General features: G+C 37.2%; 1 protein-coding gene and 1 long non-coding RNA gene across 5 annotated transcripts in view; one reads left to right on the top strand and one right to left on the bottom strand.

The window, feature by feature from the left end:
- The window catches only part of LOC138751771 (uncharacterized), a 692,174-nt gene that overhangs the window by 324,947 nt on the left and 348,909 nt on the right, over positions 1-18,318 (top strand). The window lies entirely within an intron of this gene.
- Positions 1-18,318, bottom strand: part of odad2 (outer dynein arm docking complex subunit 2) — a 355,511-nt gene that overhangs the window by 250,117 nt on the left and 87,076 nt on the right. For all 4 annotated transcript variants that reach the window (XM_069914511.1, XM_069914512.1, XM_069914514.1 and 1 more), the window contains 2 exons: positions 13,153-13,290; positions 10,342-10,483 (listed from right to left, as the gene is read on the bottom strand). In XM_069914511.1, the coding sequence (XP_069770612.1) occupies positions 10,342-10,483; positions 13,153-13,290 (280 nt within the window). The remainder of the gene's footprint in view (positions 1-10,341; positions 10,484-13,152; positions 13,291-18,318) is intronic.

The following is an 18,318-nucleotide window of genomic DNA, read 5'->3' as shown; positions in this document are numbered from 1 at the left end:
GACATACCCACTGTTACAGAAACAGATTTTTCCCCTCTATCATCAGATTTCTGAATGGACAATTAACCCATGGACACTACACTTCTCTTTTTACACTAGTTATTTCTAAAAAAAATCTTGTACTATGGAATTGTAATTTTTAGCAATTTTGCATCTTGCTCTGTATAATACTGCTACCGCAAAACAAAACAAAACCGCAAAACATGACACATGCACATGACAATAAACCTGATTCTGATTCTACTAAAATCCTCCTACTCTGAATGCCAGATACCATTTGCTTTGTTAGCCACCAATACATACTTTCATCAATTGATGTACAAGGACACGCAAAACCTGTTGCCTCCTCCTCTTTGCCAGTTTTTCACCCATGTTGTGACTCTATTTTTGACCCAGAAGTTGATAACCTTATTTTCTTCCACATATACTACTTTTACCATGCATTTGGCCATTCTTTTACCAGTCCAAATCACCCTGGATGACCTCTGCATTAAGGAAGGATAGAAGATTGGTTAATCAATAGAAGGGAGAAAGTTCTGATAAATGGTTGGCAACCAGTGGTGAGTGGAGTGGTGCAGGGTTGATGCCAACAAGTAATTTGGAAGAAGTGACTGAGTGTAGCATTCTAAATTGCTGTTGACACTAAATGAAGTGGAAAAGCTAATTGTTTAAGGGATGTGGAGAGTCTGAAGAGAGATATGATAGATTAGGGGACTGGCAAATGGTGGTTATTGTTGGCAAATATGAGGTCATCCACTTTGAAAGGTCAAATCGTAGTGAAAGACCACTGCATGTTGTTGTGCAGGGGAACTTTGGATTGCATGTACATGAATTGCAAAGGGTTGGTTTATAGGTACAACAGGTAATCATAAAGGCAGATGGAATGTTGACCTTCATTGCTAGAGAGATTGAATGTAAAGGCAGGGAGGCTTTGCAGCATCTGTACAGGGTATTAGAGATGGTACACCTGGAGAACTGAGTGTAATTCAGATCTCATTACATGAGAAAGGATAGACTGGCATTTAACACCATCATCCCCTCAAAACTGATCAGCAAACTCCAAAACCTGGGAGTTAACAGCCCACTGTGTAATTGGATCTCCTCACCTCTAGACCACAATCAGTGAAGAGTGGTAAGAACATCTCCTCTACAACATCCATCTGTTCCAGAGCACCACAGGGCTGTATTCTTAGCACCCTGCACTACTCACTTTATACCTATGACTGTGTGGCCTGATATGACAATAATTTCAACTACAAATTTGCCAAAGATACCACAATAGTGGGTTGTATAAAGGAAGGGATGAGTCAGCATACAGGATGGAGATTGGAAACTTGGCTGAATGGTGCACCAACAACAACACTGCACTCAATATCACCAAAACTAAGGCTGATTGTTGACTTTAGGGAAGGAAAGCCAAAGGTATACAATCCAGTGATCATTGAGGGATCAGAGGTGGAGAGGATGAGCAAATTTACGTTCTTTGGAGTCACTATCTCAGAGGATCCTTCCTGGACCCAACACACCATTGGATTTGTGAAAAAAAGCACAGAAACCCCTCTACTTCCTCAGGAGTTTGTGGAGGATTTGTATGTCACCAGAAACCCTGGCAAATTTACACAGAGGTGTGGTTGAAAGTGTGCTGACTGGCTGCATCACGGTCTAATACCAATACCACTGAGAATAAAGCCCTCCAAATGGTAGTGTACACAATCTGGGACATCATAGGCAAAACCTTCTCCACTATTGAGTACATCTACAGAAACCAGTGCCATCAGAGAGCAGCACCAATTATCAAAGACCCACACCATTCACTCACTGCTGCCATCAAGAAAGAGGTATTCTGTTGGTGCCACAAGACTCGCACTACCAGGCTTTGGAACAGCTGCCACCCTTCCACCTTCAGACTCCTCAATGACAAACTCAGAGACTCATTTAAGTACTCTTACTTGTGCACTTTATTGATTTTCTTTTTTTAATTCACTCGGTTTTGCACAGTCAGTTTGTTTACATTCATTATCTGTTTACAGTTCTTTGTTTAGATGTTTACGCTGTGTAGTTTTTTTTACACTACTAATTAGTCATAATTCTTGCATGCCCACAGTAAAAAGAATCTCAGGGTTGCATCACATCACACTTCAAATTTATTGTTAGAATACATATATGACATCACATGCAACCCTGAGATTCTTTTTACTGCAGGCATGCAAGAATTATGACTAATTAGTAGGCTTTAAGGTGGATGAGACACACAGGTCTTAGGTAGATGCAACACATAGGCTTTAGATTAAATTAGCAGTTCATGAAGTGGGCAAAAGAGACTGGGGGTGACAGAAAGTTGATTAACTCACAAAATCCTTGTTAAGATGCTTACAACAAAATGTCCTTTTTGGACAAGTGCCAACCAAAACTCCCTTCTTCTTTGATGTAGGGGGACATGGAGCAAGTGATATTCACAAAATTTCCAGTACCCTTTTTGTGGGTCAGCCGAACTCAAATGACTCTCATTCTGGTCACCATCATCCAAGTGTAGTATTTCTTCTGCATGTTTAACCTTTTTCGTGGGTAAGTCAAACAAAAGTGATCTTCACTTTTGTCACAGAGTAGTCTTCTCATTTCTCTAAAACTAACAAGAGGAAATCAGACAGATTGCCTATTATGATAGATTATGTTATATTTTATATTGTATATTGATATGTTTATAAAGGAGATAAATTATGGCAGGGTTTTTAGTGTAGGTCACATACAAACACTTCAAAACAGATCTCATTTAAAATGCCAGAGCTCTGCTCAAGACTGACAGTCCAGGCTACAGGTGCCTTTGCAAAAACTTTGAAGGATGCCTATAAGGACTTCACAAGTAGGTGTTAATTTGACATGGTGTGGAATAATGGATTATTGTTTTGGAAAGCAACAGATGAATGAACTGGACAGATTAGGTCTGGAGTTGCAGTCTGTCTGAGTGCAGTTGGCTGTTCTAAGAGGGTCATGTGGTTTTCTCTTGAGAGTGTGTGTGTGTGTGTGTCAGTGTGTGTGTTTGTGTGTGTGTGTGTGTGTGAGAGAGAGAGAGAGAGAGAGAGAGAGAGAGAGAGAGAGAGAGAGAGAGAGAGAGAGAGAGAGAGAGAGTCCAGTTCTACAGTTCAGCAGCAGCAGCTGGGACTGGAATATGACAAGTTGGCAAACTTGTGGAAAAACCCCATTTTGAAGATGGGTTGTGAGTTCTTGGTTCACTGGTCAAAACCCCTGTGGTCTATACAAGAGGAGATGGCTGCTGTATAATGTTTCACTTGAAATAAGAGAAACCAAAAAGAACTCTGTGATGACCTGAAAGAAAGAGGTTATCATCTGGAAAACCCTGATGGGGCAAGTTTCTTCAGCAAGACACTGAAGTGGCTGATCGGAAGGAATCAGTTGTGGGTGTCCAACGAGCAACAAATCTCTCTCAGAAAACTGTGAAGAATCTAAGCGGTAACAATTTACTTTTCAAGCACCAAAGCCTGGTGAAATTCATAAATGTTAAATTCTGTGCACAGTATAAGAATTGCCTGCAACCAGTGAACTTAGAGGAGTGAGAAGTGAGATAGGACTCAAAACCAAATAACTTTTCATAAATTTAGACACATATTACATATACGGGCACTTAGAATTAGAAGGGGGTTAAGTTAGGTTAGTTAATAGTGATAAGTTCAAGTTTGATCCTGTTTTCAAGTTTGAAGATAATTAAAAGCAACTTTTGTTTAAGTAACCATTTGTCTTGGTGAATATCTAATGCTGCTGGGTTTTGGGGTCCTCTAAGCTCATTCCTTTATAACTAACAAGAGGAAATCAGTCAGATTGTTTACAACCACATATGAGGCCAATCCAGCACAGTATTTCATCTTCAGATAGTTGTTTGCTCCTGTGCTATCTCTTTAAAATGGACACCGAGCAAAGCTGGCACTGCTTCTTCAATGTGCTGGTCACATGGTCTCTGCACTTGGAATTCCAGGGCTTCTCTCCATGCTCTGCAAATGTATCCACTTAGGAACATGCTGTCTTCAAAGCCTGCTGGCAGTTCACAGTCTCTTTCCAAAACCTGCAGGCTTTTGTTAAATCTTTTCTCTTAAAGTGCAGTCCCACACAAATGAAAATTAACTGAAAAATGGGAGCACTTCATAGGTAGATTGAACTTTTCAGCAAGTTGTTTAAAAACAAAGCAATTGTCAATGAAAATATCTTTAAAGCACCTAATACCCAGTCTATACCATTCCTGAAATGCAGAATCGTGCAAAGAAGGTTGGAAGAAATGACTGAATAGAATAGGGTTTGAAAGAGAAAAACCATAAAATCCAAAATGTTTTCTGAAGTAGGCCCATATTCATACAATGTGGCTAACATCCAGATTATCAATTTAGATTTATCTAAAGAAAAAAGAAGTGAGGATCCAAGAAAAATTGGAATGGAGAGATTTTTAACTGTACGCAACTCCATTGCTCCCCACATGCACAGTCAAATCATTTCTGAAACTGTATTCAACACATAAAATTGGATATATTAGCCACTCAATAATAAAATAAGAAATTAGGCAGCACTTAATTGACATTGCTTAGTCTTTCATATATAGGATGATATAATAGAATCTAACACGACAACAAAAAAAAGATTTTGAATAAGAGTTTGCATCGTCTGAAAAAGGTATAAACATTTAGGCCAAATATTCATTTTGATAGAATTAATGCAGCCCACCAAAGACGTGAACAAGGTTGACCACTGCATTAGACACTGTTGCACATAATTTTAACAGGGTAAGGAAATTTTGTTAAAAAGACACGTTTTCTCATAACTGTAATATCTAAATAAGTAAATTGATCTCTCACAACCTTAAAAGTAAAGTTAGTATACACTGATGCAATTGTATTCACAAGAAACAGTTTACTTTTATGCAAATTTAGTTTGTATCCAAAACACTGACTAAATTGAGTAAGTAACAACAAGGTTTCAGGGCTTGAAATAAAAAGCAAAAGATCACCTGCATAAAGATAAACTTCCTCCAAATCTATAAGATGTCCTCACAGCTTCAAAATGCAATTGCTAATGGCACTATAGCCAAATGAAAAAGTAATTGACTTAGTGGACACCCTTGACAGGTTCCCCATTAGAGATTTAAAGGTTGTGACTGTTGAAAGTTAGTGAGAATTGAAGCAGTAGGGCACAAGTACAGTAATCTTATCCATGCATTAAAACTTGGACCAAAATTATTTTTTTCTAAATTGGTAAATGAATACCTCCACTCCACACAATCAATTGCTTTCACTGCATCTAAAGAAAGGACACATTCAAGAACCTCACTCAAGGGTGTGTATCAAATGTTAAATAAGTGAGGAATATTTAAATAAGAGTACTGATTTTTAATAAAGCCGGTTTGGTCCTTGGATATAATTGATGGTAAAGTATTCTCCAATCTACGAGCCAAAACTTTTACAATTTTAACATCAACATTTAATTTAAAAATTGACCTGTAGGAGGAGCACTCTGTAGGATCTTTACCTTTCTTCGCAATAAGTGTAATACCAGCCTCATGGCAAAAACAATAAATCAATGTATTGGAATAAACGTGAGGTTATCTCCAAAAATGCCCTTGACCCAGAATAAATTAATACCCATGACTATAAAATCCTGAACTTCTGGGCCCAGAAGGGGATCAGGTGCATTGAGGATTATTATGAGCAAGTGCAGCTTATGATATTTGAACAACTAAGAAATAAATTTGTCAAAACTTTTTTCTGTTATCTTCTGTTAAGGGTTCATTTGGGACTGATTATGGCCCTGCACATGTGTAGTGACATGAAGATTCTCATTCAAAAGGGGAATAGACATCAGATCATCTCTAAAAATGTATCTCCTATTCCAAAGTGAGGGCCCAAATCCAGGGTTACATAAGTCAAGGGAAAGGTGGGAGAAAGACTTGGTCACTACAATCCACGAGCGATGCTGGTCAGATTGGTGTCTAGAAAGCATAACATCAGTTATTAATGCCAAGTACATATTGGTGCATCAATTGTACCTCACACCTCAAAAATTACATAAATCTAAACCAGAAATTTCAGAAATATGCTTTAGGTGTGGTATGAAGATTGGAACCTTTATCCACTCAACCTGGCTGTGTACAAAGGTGAGATCCCTCTGGGAGGATCTAGGGGACATTCTGAAAAACATTACAAAGGTGGATTTTTCACAGGATTTGCAATTGTAGCTTCTGGGAAACATTATGGATATGAGTTTCAAACTGTTCAAATACCAAATTCAGTTTGTGAAGGTTGCCAGTAGCCAAGAAGTGTATAGCAATCACGTGGAAGTTTGACTCCCAACTAAATATTATGCAATGGAAAATGGAGATACAGAGTTGTGTTCCCTGGAGAAATTTAAGGAGAAAACATGACACATTCATTAGTGTATGGCAGCCTTAACTGCAGCATATAGGTTCACAGATATCATTGTACCTCTTCTAAAAAGAAAGGTAAAAATCCATACTAATAGTAGAACAATTGAGATAAATGAAGTGAGTCATGGTGCAGATAATGTGCTCTTGTTTCATATCTTATTCATTTTACTTTATGTTACTTTGGTTCCTTTAAGGGTCTGTGACTCTTTTAGTTCTTTGTTTGTTTAATTTACGTAATCTTTTCCTTGTAGCATTAGGTATGGGAGGGAAGGGAGTGGGGTGGGTGGGGAGAAAATGGACTCTGTATGTAATATATCATTGTTGAGAAAGATTGTATTCTTGTTTTGGATTTGTGTGAATCTTGGAAACTCAAAAATAAATTTTTCAAATAAAAGATTAATACCAGCCTCATTGAATGATGCTGGAAGCCTACCTTCCTTAAATTAATCAGATAATACAGAACTTAAATAAGGTGAGAGCAATTCTACAAGATTACTTGTCAGACACCCAAAATATTGACATAAAATATTTATTGAAATTAGTTAATCACTTGCTCATATATTTGTGTTAAAAAGTGTAAAACATCCATGATCTTAAATTCTCCAAGGAAATCCTTCCAGTATGCCTGTTTGCTATGCTGAATATAGACCTTTTCAATTCATTGTTCTAATCTCTATGTGGCTCAATCAAAATTACAATCAATGGCAGAGCTCAGGAATTATGAGAAATTAACTATACTATAAATGCAATTTGTATCTCATATACTTTATAAAATCAAAGTGCATCTAAGGAAACCAGCAACAGGTGGGCAGTGTGAGAACAACTGCACTTCAGAGGAAAGGGGTGAGTATCATCCAGACTTATTGGGCTATCTTAAAATGCTAGTGTGCGGAAGCCACTGGTGCAGATGACCAAGTAAGTGGGGGATATGTTTTAATGAGTGTGTAGGAGTTTATTTGAGAAGTATATTTTTGAGACCAAAAAAATGAAGCAACATTCATGGAATTGGTGAAAAATGTCCTATTCTAACAGCACATTATAATATATTCATGGCATTGGTGAAAAATGTCCTAAAACAAGTGTAGATCTAACAGCACATTATAATATATTCATGGCATTGGTGAAAAATGTCCTAAAGCAAGTGTAGATCTAGCAGCACATTATAATATTCAAATACAGCCTTGAGATCCACTATGTTCTTTAATTTAAAATGACTAAGAAAGAAGTTCTCATTAGAAAAAAAACCAAACTAAATTGAAACAGTTTTGGAGTAAGAGGTTTCCCTGGTTACCACCTTGGTTCCTTTCCTCTTCTTGAAGCAACCTTGCACTTTATCCCACTCCATGCCCTCTCATGGAAGAGGCTAATTCCATTTAATTGTGATATAAAAATGTTAAAAAAGCTCCATCTCTGGGTTAAAGTCTATGCTTTTTATAAGACAGTCTTAAAGAACATTTTCTTCATCATCAGATTTTTAGTCTGATAAGGCATGTTAGTATCCCCTACCAAAATTATCGAAATACTAGGCTTGAGATCCTTCCAAATATTCTCAAACATCTGTGGACCACATCAAGGCTGGAAAACAAAGCTTCTTAAAAATTGCAAGTATGGCTTCTATGATTGCTTTTTTAGTAATATATTGTTGAATAATACTTTACTTTTTCTTGAGTAGGTCTAATTGAACAAGCAATGTCTTTAATCTTTGAATTTATTTGAAAACTATTAATTTTGTTTCCAATTACAAGAGTTGTTGCCTAATTAAGCAATTGGCATTTTGCTTGTAAAACAAATGTTTTGAGGTTAACCAGATTTTGATCTCATTCAATCACTATGCAATTTATAGCTCTAACCAAATGTTTTATGTTAAAAAGATTATTGGAGCAGGTGTTCAGCATATGTACAATAGCATGGGCAGTTACCTAAATATGTGCATATTTTTAAAACGCAAAAGCATTGTTGAGCTTCTGCTAACTTAATATAGAAACAGATGGTAAAACACTTAAAATTGCACTTCCTTCCATTGCTGCACCTCATTAGGAAGTTTTGAACATATACTATAATTAAAATACAAGAAAATAAATATATTTATATCAGTTCATATCTTTACAGTATGATAATGAAAGAAAAATATGTTCCAGTGATGATAAACTGAAATGTAGCTTAATTTTTTGCAGATTATTAGAAAATAATTTCCATACAGTATTAGATGTGACAGTTTCAATTTTGGAATAAAATGCTGCATTTTTTAAGTAATGAGGGATTGGTAAATATCAATGTTCAAAGAAAGCAAGGTGTTCTTATCTTGAAGCTGCTGAAAGCAAAAATGGGTGTCTATTGAAGTAAAACACGGAAGTCTGCAGATGCTGAGATTGTAGTAAAAACACTCAGAAATGATGGAGAAATTCAGCCATTCTTAGCTGCATCCATAGATATATTACTGACGTTTCAGGCCCTAGCTCTCTTCAAAACGTGAGCAAAAAACAAAAAAGGTATCAATAAAGACTGAAGAATGATCGGAGTGAGGGTGGGGGAATCCCGATCAACAATCAAAAGAGAGGAAAGGTGAGAATTGATTTTGGCTCTGTGAAAGGAGAAAGGGAAAAGATAAGGGAGCAAGAGAGCCAGAGCTGGGGGAAAAATAAGGGGGAGGGGTTAACAAAAACCAGAAAAGTCGAGATTGGAGGGAGCCCAGACAGATGAGGTGTTGTTCCTCCAACTTGTGGGTGGACTCACTAACAGACAATCAGTTTAGCTATGACCTCATTAAATGGACGATCTAGCTGAAAAAATCAATTGCAGATGTTGAAATCTTAACTGAACAAGGGAAACTGAGCAAACTCAGGTGGCTAGGAAGCATCCATAGATAAAAGTAGTCAGTCATTCGGAACCCTTTATCAAGAATCTTGATAATGGGTCCTAACTCACAAACTGACTGCCCACTTCTATCTATGGATGCTGCCTGACCTACTGAGTACTTTCAGTTTCTATTTGTTCACTGAAAAGATCAAGTGGCTAACACCTGCTCCTGATTCACAGGTTTCAGTGCTTGAAGCTAAGAAGCAGAAGTGCACAGCCTAAAGAACCAAAGCTTTCTAAATTCACTTGCATTGACCATCTACTTTCATTACACAACTCATTACAAATAAAGAACTTCCAATCACAGATCATAGAACACAGAACATTTCAGCACAGTACAGGCCCTTCAGCCATGATGTTGCGTCCACCTATGTTAACCTACTCAGAAACAATCTAGTTTTTGCCTACCTCACATTCCATATCTTACATCCATGTTCCCTGTCTAAGACCTTTTTTAATGTCCTTTTTGGACCAGCTTTCACTATCACCCCCAGCAATGCATTACAGGCACTCACAACTCTCTGTGTAAAAAAAAAAAAAAAAACTTACCCCTGACATCTCCCATAAACATTTCTCCACTTACCTTAAACAGATGTCCTCTGGTATTTGCCATTGCTTCCCTGGGAAAAAGGTTCTAGTTGCCCACTCTATCTAAGCTGCTCATTATCTTGTATACCTCTACTAAGTCACCTCTCATCCTTCATCAGTCCAAAGGGAAAAGCCATACCAGCAGGACTGGAGATCAGGTACTGGCATGCTACAACCCCGCAGCCCCCATGTTCCTACTAGTTCAACAGGATCCTTACAAATCTTTCTAGATGGCTCTAGACATTCCTCATGTCTAGAGATAAGCCAAGCCTTCTGGACATTGATCATGTGTGCTCAGAGTATCCCATCAAAAATGTTGTGCCCAATCCCAACCATGCCTATTGAATCCACTTCTGTTAAAAATAGGTCCATGACTCTAATACCCTCTTGGAAACAAAACTAAACTTTGATAATAATATTTAACATTTCTAACAGAATGTTAACAAGCAATCACTGGGTAAAATTTATATCAATACCTTCAGGTATTTCACCACTTTCTGAATCTGCCAATATTCAGAAGGTAAATCAGTGTTTGATTCCTGCTGTCTATCGATATCTTGTTGCTCTTCCTCACTCTCTGTAGAACTTTCATCCAAATCTTCTGCATCTAAAGAGGCACTGCCATCACAAAATACAAACAACTGAGCAGCTAAAAAGAAAGTTTATTTTTACATCATTTAGTGAAATATGTTAAATTATAAATGGTGAAAAATACAAAAATAATTTTTATCATATTGTCTCTCTCTTGTGCCAAGTTCAGTTAAGTTTCTAGTCAATGGTTTGAGTTGAATTGAATTATTATCAAATGTAGGTGAAGGAGTGGCAATTCAGCCCTTTGAGCCTACACCACTATTCAACATGATTAAGGCTGATTGTACAACTTCAGTACCTTATCCCTGCTTTCTCTCCATTATTGTTACATGTGCTGAGGTACAGTGGAAAACTTGGTTTTGTATGATATCCAGGCAATTTAACTCAAACTAAAGATCAACAGGTAGTGCAGTAATAAAACTAAAGTGTAGGATGTGATGTTAAAATAAATCAAAGAATGTAGGTTATTGTGCTACAAGTGGAGGAGTGTTGGTGAGAGAGCTTTGGTAGGGGAGCATTTCAGTGATAGTCCCCACAACTCCCTGACCTTTAGCACAGCTATGGACAAGGATAGGAATAGTCAAAATGTTAAAGTGTTTAATTGTGGAAGGGCTAATTACAATAGAATTAGGAAGCAATTCTAGGGAGTTAATTGGGAACAAATGTTCTTGGAATATTGTGTTAATTTCTTGTCATCTCATTACAGGAAGGATGTAGAACCTTTGGAGAGCTTGTAGAAGAGATTTACCAGGATGTTGCCTGGATTGGAGAACATATCTTAAGAGACAAGGTTAACAGAACCAAGGCTTTTTTCTTTGCAGTGAAGAAGGATGAGAGGTGACTTAATAGAGGTCTACAAGATTATGAAAGGCATAGATAAGGTGGACATCCAGCATCTTATTCCTTGTGCAACAGTAACTAATACCAAAAGACATCTATACAAGGTGAGGGAAGAATGATTTTTTCTACACATGAAGTATTGGGTGCCTGGAAGGGATTGCTATAGTGATGCTGGAGACTGATACAAAAAGGACATTTTAAAAACTTTTAGAAAGGCACATAGATGCAAAAAAATAGAGGGTTATGGGTGTGAGAGAAGGAAGGTTTACAAGGTTGAAGGGACTCTACTGTTCTCTAATGTTCTATTATCCAAGTGGGTGGTTAGCGTGACACTATTGCAACAGCGGAGACTCAGGTTTGAACCCATCACTGTCTGTCAGGAATTTGTACATTTTGTCTGTCAGGAATATGTGATTTGCATAGGTTTTCCATGGGTGCTCCTGTTTCCTTCCATTTTTTAAAAGAGAATGGGTTATAAGTTAATTGGGTGGCACAGGCCTCAATGGTCGGAATTGGCTTCGATCCATGTTGAATTTTTTTTTAAACTACTTGAAGAGTATGGAAAAAAGTACAGTTAAAGCATTACATGGACCATTTAAGAGTTTCAAAACAGCAGAAAACAAACTGTCCTTAAATCTGGAGTTTTGTATCTCCAAGCTCAGGTATCTTCTGCCCGAAGGTTGGGGGAAGAGAATATTGAAATTAAGTCAAGTCCTAGAGTTCCACAAAAATACTGTAAAATATGAAAATTCCAGATGATTTCTGGTGGATACGGAGGGTTAAATCTTTCAGAATGTCCCACCATTAAACACATTAAAATGAGAGGAGATTTGATAGAAGTACATAAAATTATTAAGGGTACACAGAGAGTAAAGGTAAGCAGGCTTTTTTCACTGAGGTTAGATGACACATGAACTAGAGAACAAGAATTAAGGACGATAGGTGAGTAGGTGAGATATTTAGGGGATACATTCAGGAGAACTTCTTCATGCAGAGAGTGGTTAGAGTGTGGAACAAGCTGCCAGGTGAGGTGATGAATGAGGGCTGATTTTGATATTTAAGGAAAATTTGGATAGGTTCATGAATGGGATCAGTATGGAAGGCTGTGGTCTGGGTGCAGGTCAATGGGACTAGGCAAAAAGATAGTTCAACACAGACTAGATGGGTTGAAGTGCCTGTTTTTGTGACGTAGTATTCTATAGTTCCCCATGAATACCCACTGATAAATCACCAATTGGATCCAAGACAAGATTAGAAGAGCCACAAGATCTAATTGATTTCAATGGAGATTCAATAGAACAGATTTAGCAATGCAGTTCATTAATTATTAAAGATAATTTAAATGGAAGCAGGCAATATAAAAAACATATTTCAATTCTTTGGCTTGGCTTCACGGACGAAGATTTATGGAGGGGTAATTACACCTAATGAAAATGTTCAGAGGACTTTGCAACCAACTATAAATACCTAATGGCAGCAGGATGAAGTTACAAATTAATTGAAAGATCTCCACACTTCACTCAGAATGAATACCATACCAGTTTGCACAACATCATTACAGCATCAAAAACCTGGGTTTGAATCCATTGCTGTCTGCAAGGAATCCATATATTCTCCCTATGACCATGCTTCTTCCAGATGCTCGTTTCATCCCATGTCACATTGGCGTAAGAAATTAGTAGTTAATTGGTTACTTTGATGTTTTTGGGCAGGTTAGTGAACTGGAAGTGCTGTATTTCTAAATTTAGACTTAATCTCTAATCCCATTTCTCCCAACGATTGTGTAGAATCTTGACAATCTTACCCCAACAGGGGAAATAGCAAAGAAGGTACATCACTTAAAAATAGAAACTCACATTCTCTTGAATGAAGATTTACTTTCTTTAGATGCTTTACATTTGTATCTTATGGTTGTAATTGTCTCATTATTTTCTTTGTCTTGATTAATTTTGCTGGGAATTCGATCTTTCATTTGAGTTCTGTCATCTTTTAAGCTTCAAAAGAAAGGAAAATTACCTTGAGGACTGCAGAAAAAATATTGTCTATAAATCACCAAATAATGGTTAAGATCCTTGAACTATGTAAAAAGAGAATTAAATTATCCTTTGTTCACACAAATTCTTGTGATTTTTTGATAATTTTGGGAATTTATTGGCATAGCATTCATAAAATCTAAATAGGTATCAATCCAACAAGAAGAATTTAGCTGATATGGGGGCCTAATAGAGAATATTTGCATTCCAAATGTTGCAAACAGATAAAAAATGGAACAAACAAATAAACAAAATAAACAACTGAACAAGCAAGTCATCTTCAAACCTCAGGAAGATTATGGATACACAAACAACTGGTTTCTAAATAAGATGCAAGTTTCTTGGAGGGTATCAGAATGGTGTTGATATCCATGTCTCATTCAAACAAATCCATACTAAAGTTAAGTTGAGTTTTCCAAAATTTATTAAACATTGTTAACATTATTATCAGTTGCTATACATTGTTACAAGCCATTAAATATGTGCTAGAACTTTGTTAGATGGACAATAAAAATCATCAGAACATTCTAATTCCTTACTATTTTGTAGAACAAAAGAACTAAACTAACATATGTAATCCCTTCAGCAAGCCGTAAGACCTTGGCTCGAAGATGTTGCTAGGAAAGACTCAAAGAATATGTAAACAACATCATGAGAGCCACAAAGAGAATTTGTTTGCAAGCGTGAAATACATTTTAACCCTTATAATACTGGCCCCTAATTATTATGTTTGAAAAATAATAATTATCATCAGAAAAAAAACAAATATAGTATATAGTAGTATATATCAGTTAAATTTCAAAAGAAAATGAAAGTCAATTATCAAAGCTTTGTGTCTCTTGTAAAAGACAAATTTTGGTAATTGGTCTGTTCAGAAAGCCAGTTTTATGGAATTTTGAGGCACTGAATGGTCCATAATGATCACGACATCCCCAGTCAATAAATTGCGCCTGATTTTAGACCATTTCTGTCACTTCTATTACAATAGAAGATATTCTTTCACCCATCTTTTCCAGAACAAATCCGATGTAAATTGCACCTGTTTCCACCTGTGGTGTGCATATATATCTTCCTTCTGAAACTGCCCTGGTGGCAACAAAGGCTTAGTCTTACGAATATTCATTACCTATTTCAGATTTAAAATTTAATCTGCAAATCTTTTCCTCTGGATAAAGCAGATGATCTCTATCTCAACATTAATCAATTCTTCAACTGTGAGACCTCCTTTTTTGGAGTCTCAAGATCACCTGTCTCTTTTCGAGGGAGATCTTTTCCATGGATGCCATCTGATTGAAATTAAGCTTGTTTGTTCAGGAACCATCTTTTAAATCTTAGCATCCATGCTGTTGCCTTTTTCAAATGAATCCAGGATGAGAAGTAATGGATTAAGTTGGTAACTATATTATCTGAACAGCATTTTCAGTCTTGCTCCTAAATTCAGGGTCCTCTGGTAAAATTTATTTCAATTGATCAAAATTTTGAGGCCACACCTTTTGAGGCTGTCGAAGAAATCAAGGCCTGGACACCCACATTTCATTCTTCATAAAAGACTTGACTCTCAAATCTCAGGAAGCCAGATCAGCAGGATTATTAACTCCATTAACATATCTCCGCTGTATTGAACATGAAACTTTATCAATTTCAGTGATTGTTAGCCACAAAAGTTTGAAACCTTGAGGTTTTATTGTTGATGTATTTGAGCAGAGACCTGCTATCAGTCCAAAATATGTAATTTGTTAGTTTTCAACACTGAGTCCATTCTGCTCACCATGGTAGCAGCCATCAACTTCATTCATAGGATAGTGACTGGTTTCAATGGAGCCATCCTGGCCTTTCCCACTGGAGATCCACAATGTACCTAATCCTTGATATTATACAATAATGGGTAACTAAAAGTTCCATAACCATCTTCACATGCATCATTAAAATGATGCAATTGAGCAGAAGTTACAGTTCAAAATGTCCATTCTTGTACAATGGATTCTGGTATCTCATCATCCCAACCAATTTTTTTTTTTCCTACACAAAGCTTGAAGGATCTTTTTGGCAGTCAGGTTAACTGGTGCCAATATTCTTACAGAATTATATATCAAACTGACTGTTGATAGAATCCCCTTTCTTGTGAGAGGTCGGTACTTCCAAAATGTGTTAAACTTAAAAATGTCACCATTGTAGACCTAACACCCTCTACACAGATGTTAAATGAAAGATGTCACCATTGTAGACCTAACACCCTCCCCACAGATGTTTGTCATGATCTACGTCTAAATTCTTCATTTATTTTCCCTCTCTCTTTCAGGTATGGCAGCCAATACCTGGTGATTATTACTTATCCATTTGGTAAGTAGAAAGCCTCCTTTCAAACAGATTGCTCTCAACTCATAATAAAGAGCTATTGCTTCTTTTACTGTAGAAGTGAGACAGTCATCCACAAAGAAGTTATTCCTCGTGGTGGTTATAGTTTGAGAATTAAATTGATCCATATTGTCCTCAGCACACTTCCTAAGGGCAAAATTCTCACAACTTGGTGATGAAGTCGCTCCAAATAGATCTCCTGCCATTCTGTATTCTACCATGTTACGACAGTAGTCTTCATCTGCTTCTTTTCTTGCTATTTGTTCCTTTTCCGTATTCTTCTTTTCCTGGTAGATATGTAGCATTTTGGGATGCTTTTGTCTGCATATGTCGCTGCTGAGTCACTCTGCAGTTTATGCTGATGTGCCCTTTACACAAACAGCCAAAAAATACTCCATTTTCCTTTTTTTAAAAAAAGCAAGTTTTCTCACTATGCGCCGCCTTTTCCAAATGTGCCCACTTTTCCAAAGAATGCTCATCATTTCAGGCAAACATTACTTTTCCTTAATTTCTTTCTCCGCCACTGCTAGGGAGGTGGCAAATGTACTTAAAAATTTTTTTGGTTGATTTGGACCTCTCAATTCCTTTTCTTACTGTTTGAGTACCTTTGATATTTCCATACACTTGCCCTTCAATGAACTCCACCAAATGCTTAAAAGTAGCCATTTTATAGCATCTTTTCTGGTATTGAACAACACACATATACATTTGCTTAGAGTTAGGGTTAGGTTTAGATTTAAGTAAGATGATGTATTATTAATAGTTATTAACAGAAATTATTGTTTTAAGGTACCATTGTCTTGGTGAATTTCTGTTGCTGCTGGTCTATGATGCAACAGTAGATATGTCAAGCTCTCGTAGATGGCCAGTCTCCGTCATGGCATTGCAACATCCTCTTAGAAAGAGGGCGTAAGCTTGCAAAGCATTCATGTCATCAAATTTTATTGATGATCATGAAAGAGCCTTCTGAACATAAGCTGTATCAATTTTATGCTTGTTGCTAAAATGCTTCATAAGTAAAATTTATCCTTTTGAAATCCTTCATTCAGGGCCATATGATGGCAACTCTTTACAAGTTCTCGTGGTTGTCCACTTGTGAATTGTTCCAAGTAATATAGACAATCCTCTGAGTTTTGGCTCTTAATTTCAATACTGTGTTGAAAGTTTTTCACAAATGCTTGGAATTGAAGTGGGTCACCATCAAAAACTGTAATCTTTCTCTTGGGCAAAGAAGAGGGAGACTGTAATTGTATTAATAATGCAGCCATTTCATCTTGCCTTCTCATGCCTGGATTTCTGATTCATAAGATGGCATTTGGCTCACATCTGGGGTCGTTATTAGGGTTTGAGCTTTGGCAGCACCCTGCCTTAACCTGGCTTGTTCGGGATCATACATGTCTCATAACTGTAACATTGGCTGGCATTAAATATATTCTTTTTCTGTTTTCCTTCCTCAACACATGACTCCAAAATGTTACATGCTTTATATAATTTACTTCGAGCACCAGATACCTCTGAGCCTTCTAGTACCATCGATTTGGACTCATTTAACAGCTTTTTTTTTCTTAGTTCCAGTGGCTCCTTTTGCCTCCTTAGCTGCTCCTCTTCTCTTTGTAGCTGCTCCTCTTCTCTTTGTAGCTGCTCCCCTTCTCTTTGTAGCTGCTCCTCTTCTCTTTGTAGCTGCTCCTCTTCTCTTTGTAGCTGCTCCTCTTCTCTTTGTAGCTGCTCCTCTTCTCTTTGTAGCTGCTCCTCTTCTCTTTGTAGCTGCTCCTCTTCTCTTTGTAGCTGCTCCTCTTCTCCTTGTAGCTGCTCCTCTTCTCCTTGTAGCTGCTCCTCTTCTCTTTGTAGCTGCTCCTCTTCTCTTTGTGGCTGCTCCTCTTCTCTTTGTGGCTGCTCCTCTTCTCTTTGTAGCTGCTCCTCTTTTCTTTGTGGCTGCTCCTCTTCTCTTTGTAGCTGCTCCTCATCTCTTTGTAGCTGCTCCTATTTCAACTCTTTTCATAGCTGCTCCGGCTCTTCCTCTAGTTCTTGTAAGGCATATTAATCCTTAAGCCATTTTGTTCTGCTTCAAGAGACTTTTACTTTGATGTAGTACTTGAAACACTGGAGCTTGCTCAAGAACTCCTCATGCTTCTTCTGCTATCAGTGTTTGACACACTATTACCTGGTCATATATCGTCCTCTATGTCAGATGTCATCTTAATATCTGATTTTGTCTCCACTCTGGATTGCCCATCTGCCTTACCACCATCTTGTGGCTGATCTTAGTTTACATTGATTGTTTTTTTGCAGTACTTCTGTGGGGTTTGTATTCACAGCAGCTATAACCTGCTTTTCTATTACCTTGTTCAGTCTCGCAAAGAAAACAGCTCTGGCTCCATTTGTATCTAAGTGACACAATTGAAATAATTGAAATAAAAAAAAACAAAAGAAAACAGCAACTCAACGACAGCTGCTATATTACCGATTCAGCCAACCGACACACTCAGAATCAACCTTGCATAACAATATCTGCAAAACAAAAAGGTCCTCAAAGTACAAGCTGCAGATTCTCCAAACTGTGTTCTAACTTGAAATAAATACAGAAGAATCCTATAGTAAGGCTTACCATTTCTTCAATGGCCTTGGCGATGCTGT

The sequence above is a fragment of the Narcine bancroftii genome, chromosome 1 (genome assembly GCF_036971445.1).
Source record: "Narcine bancroftii isolate sNarBan1 chromosome 1, sNarBan1.hap1, whole genome shotgun sequence".
Lineage (NCBI taxonomy): Eukaryota > Metazoa > Chordata > Chondrichthyes > Torpediniformes > Narcinidae > Narcine > Narcine bancroftii.
The sequence above is the reverse complement of the archived record's forward strand: the minus strand, read 5'-3'. Positions and strand labels throughout refer to the sequence as shown.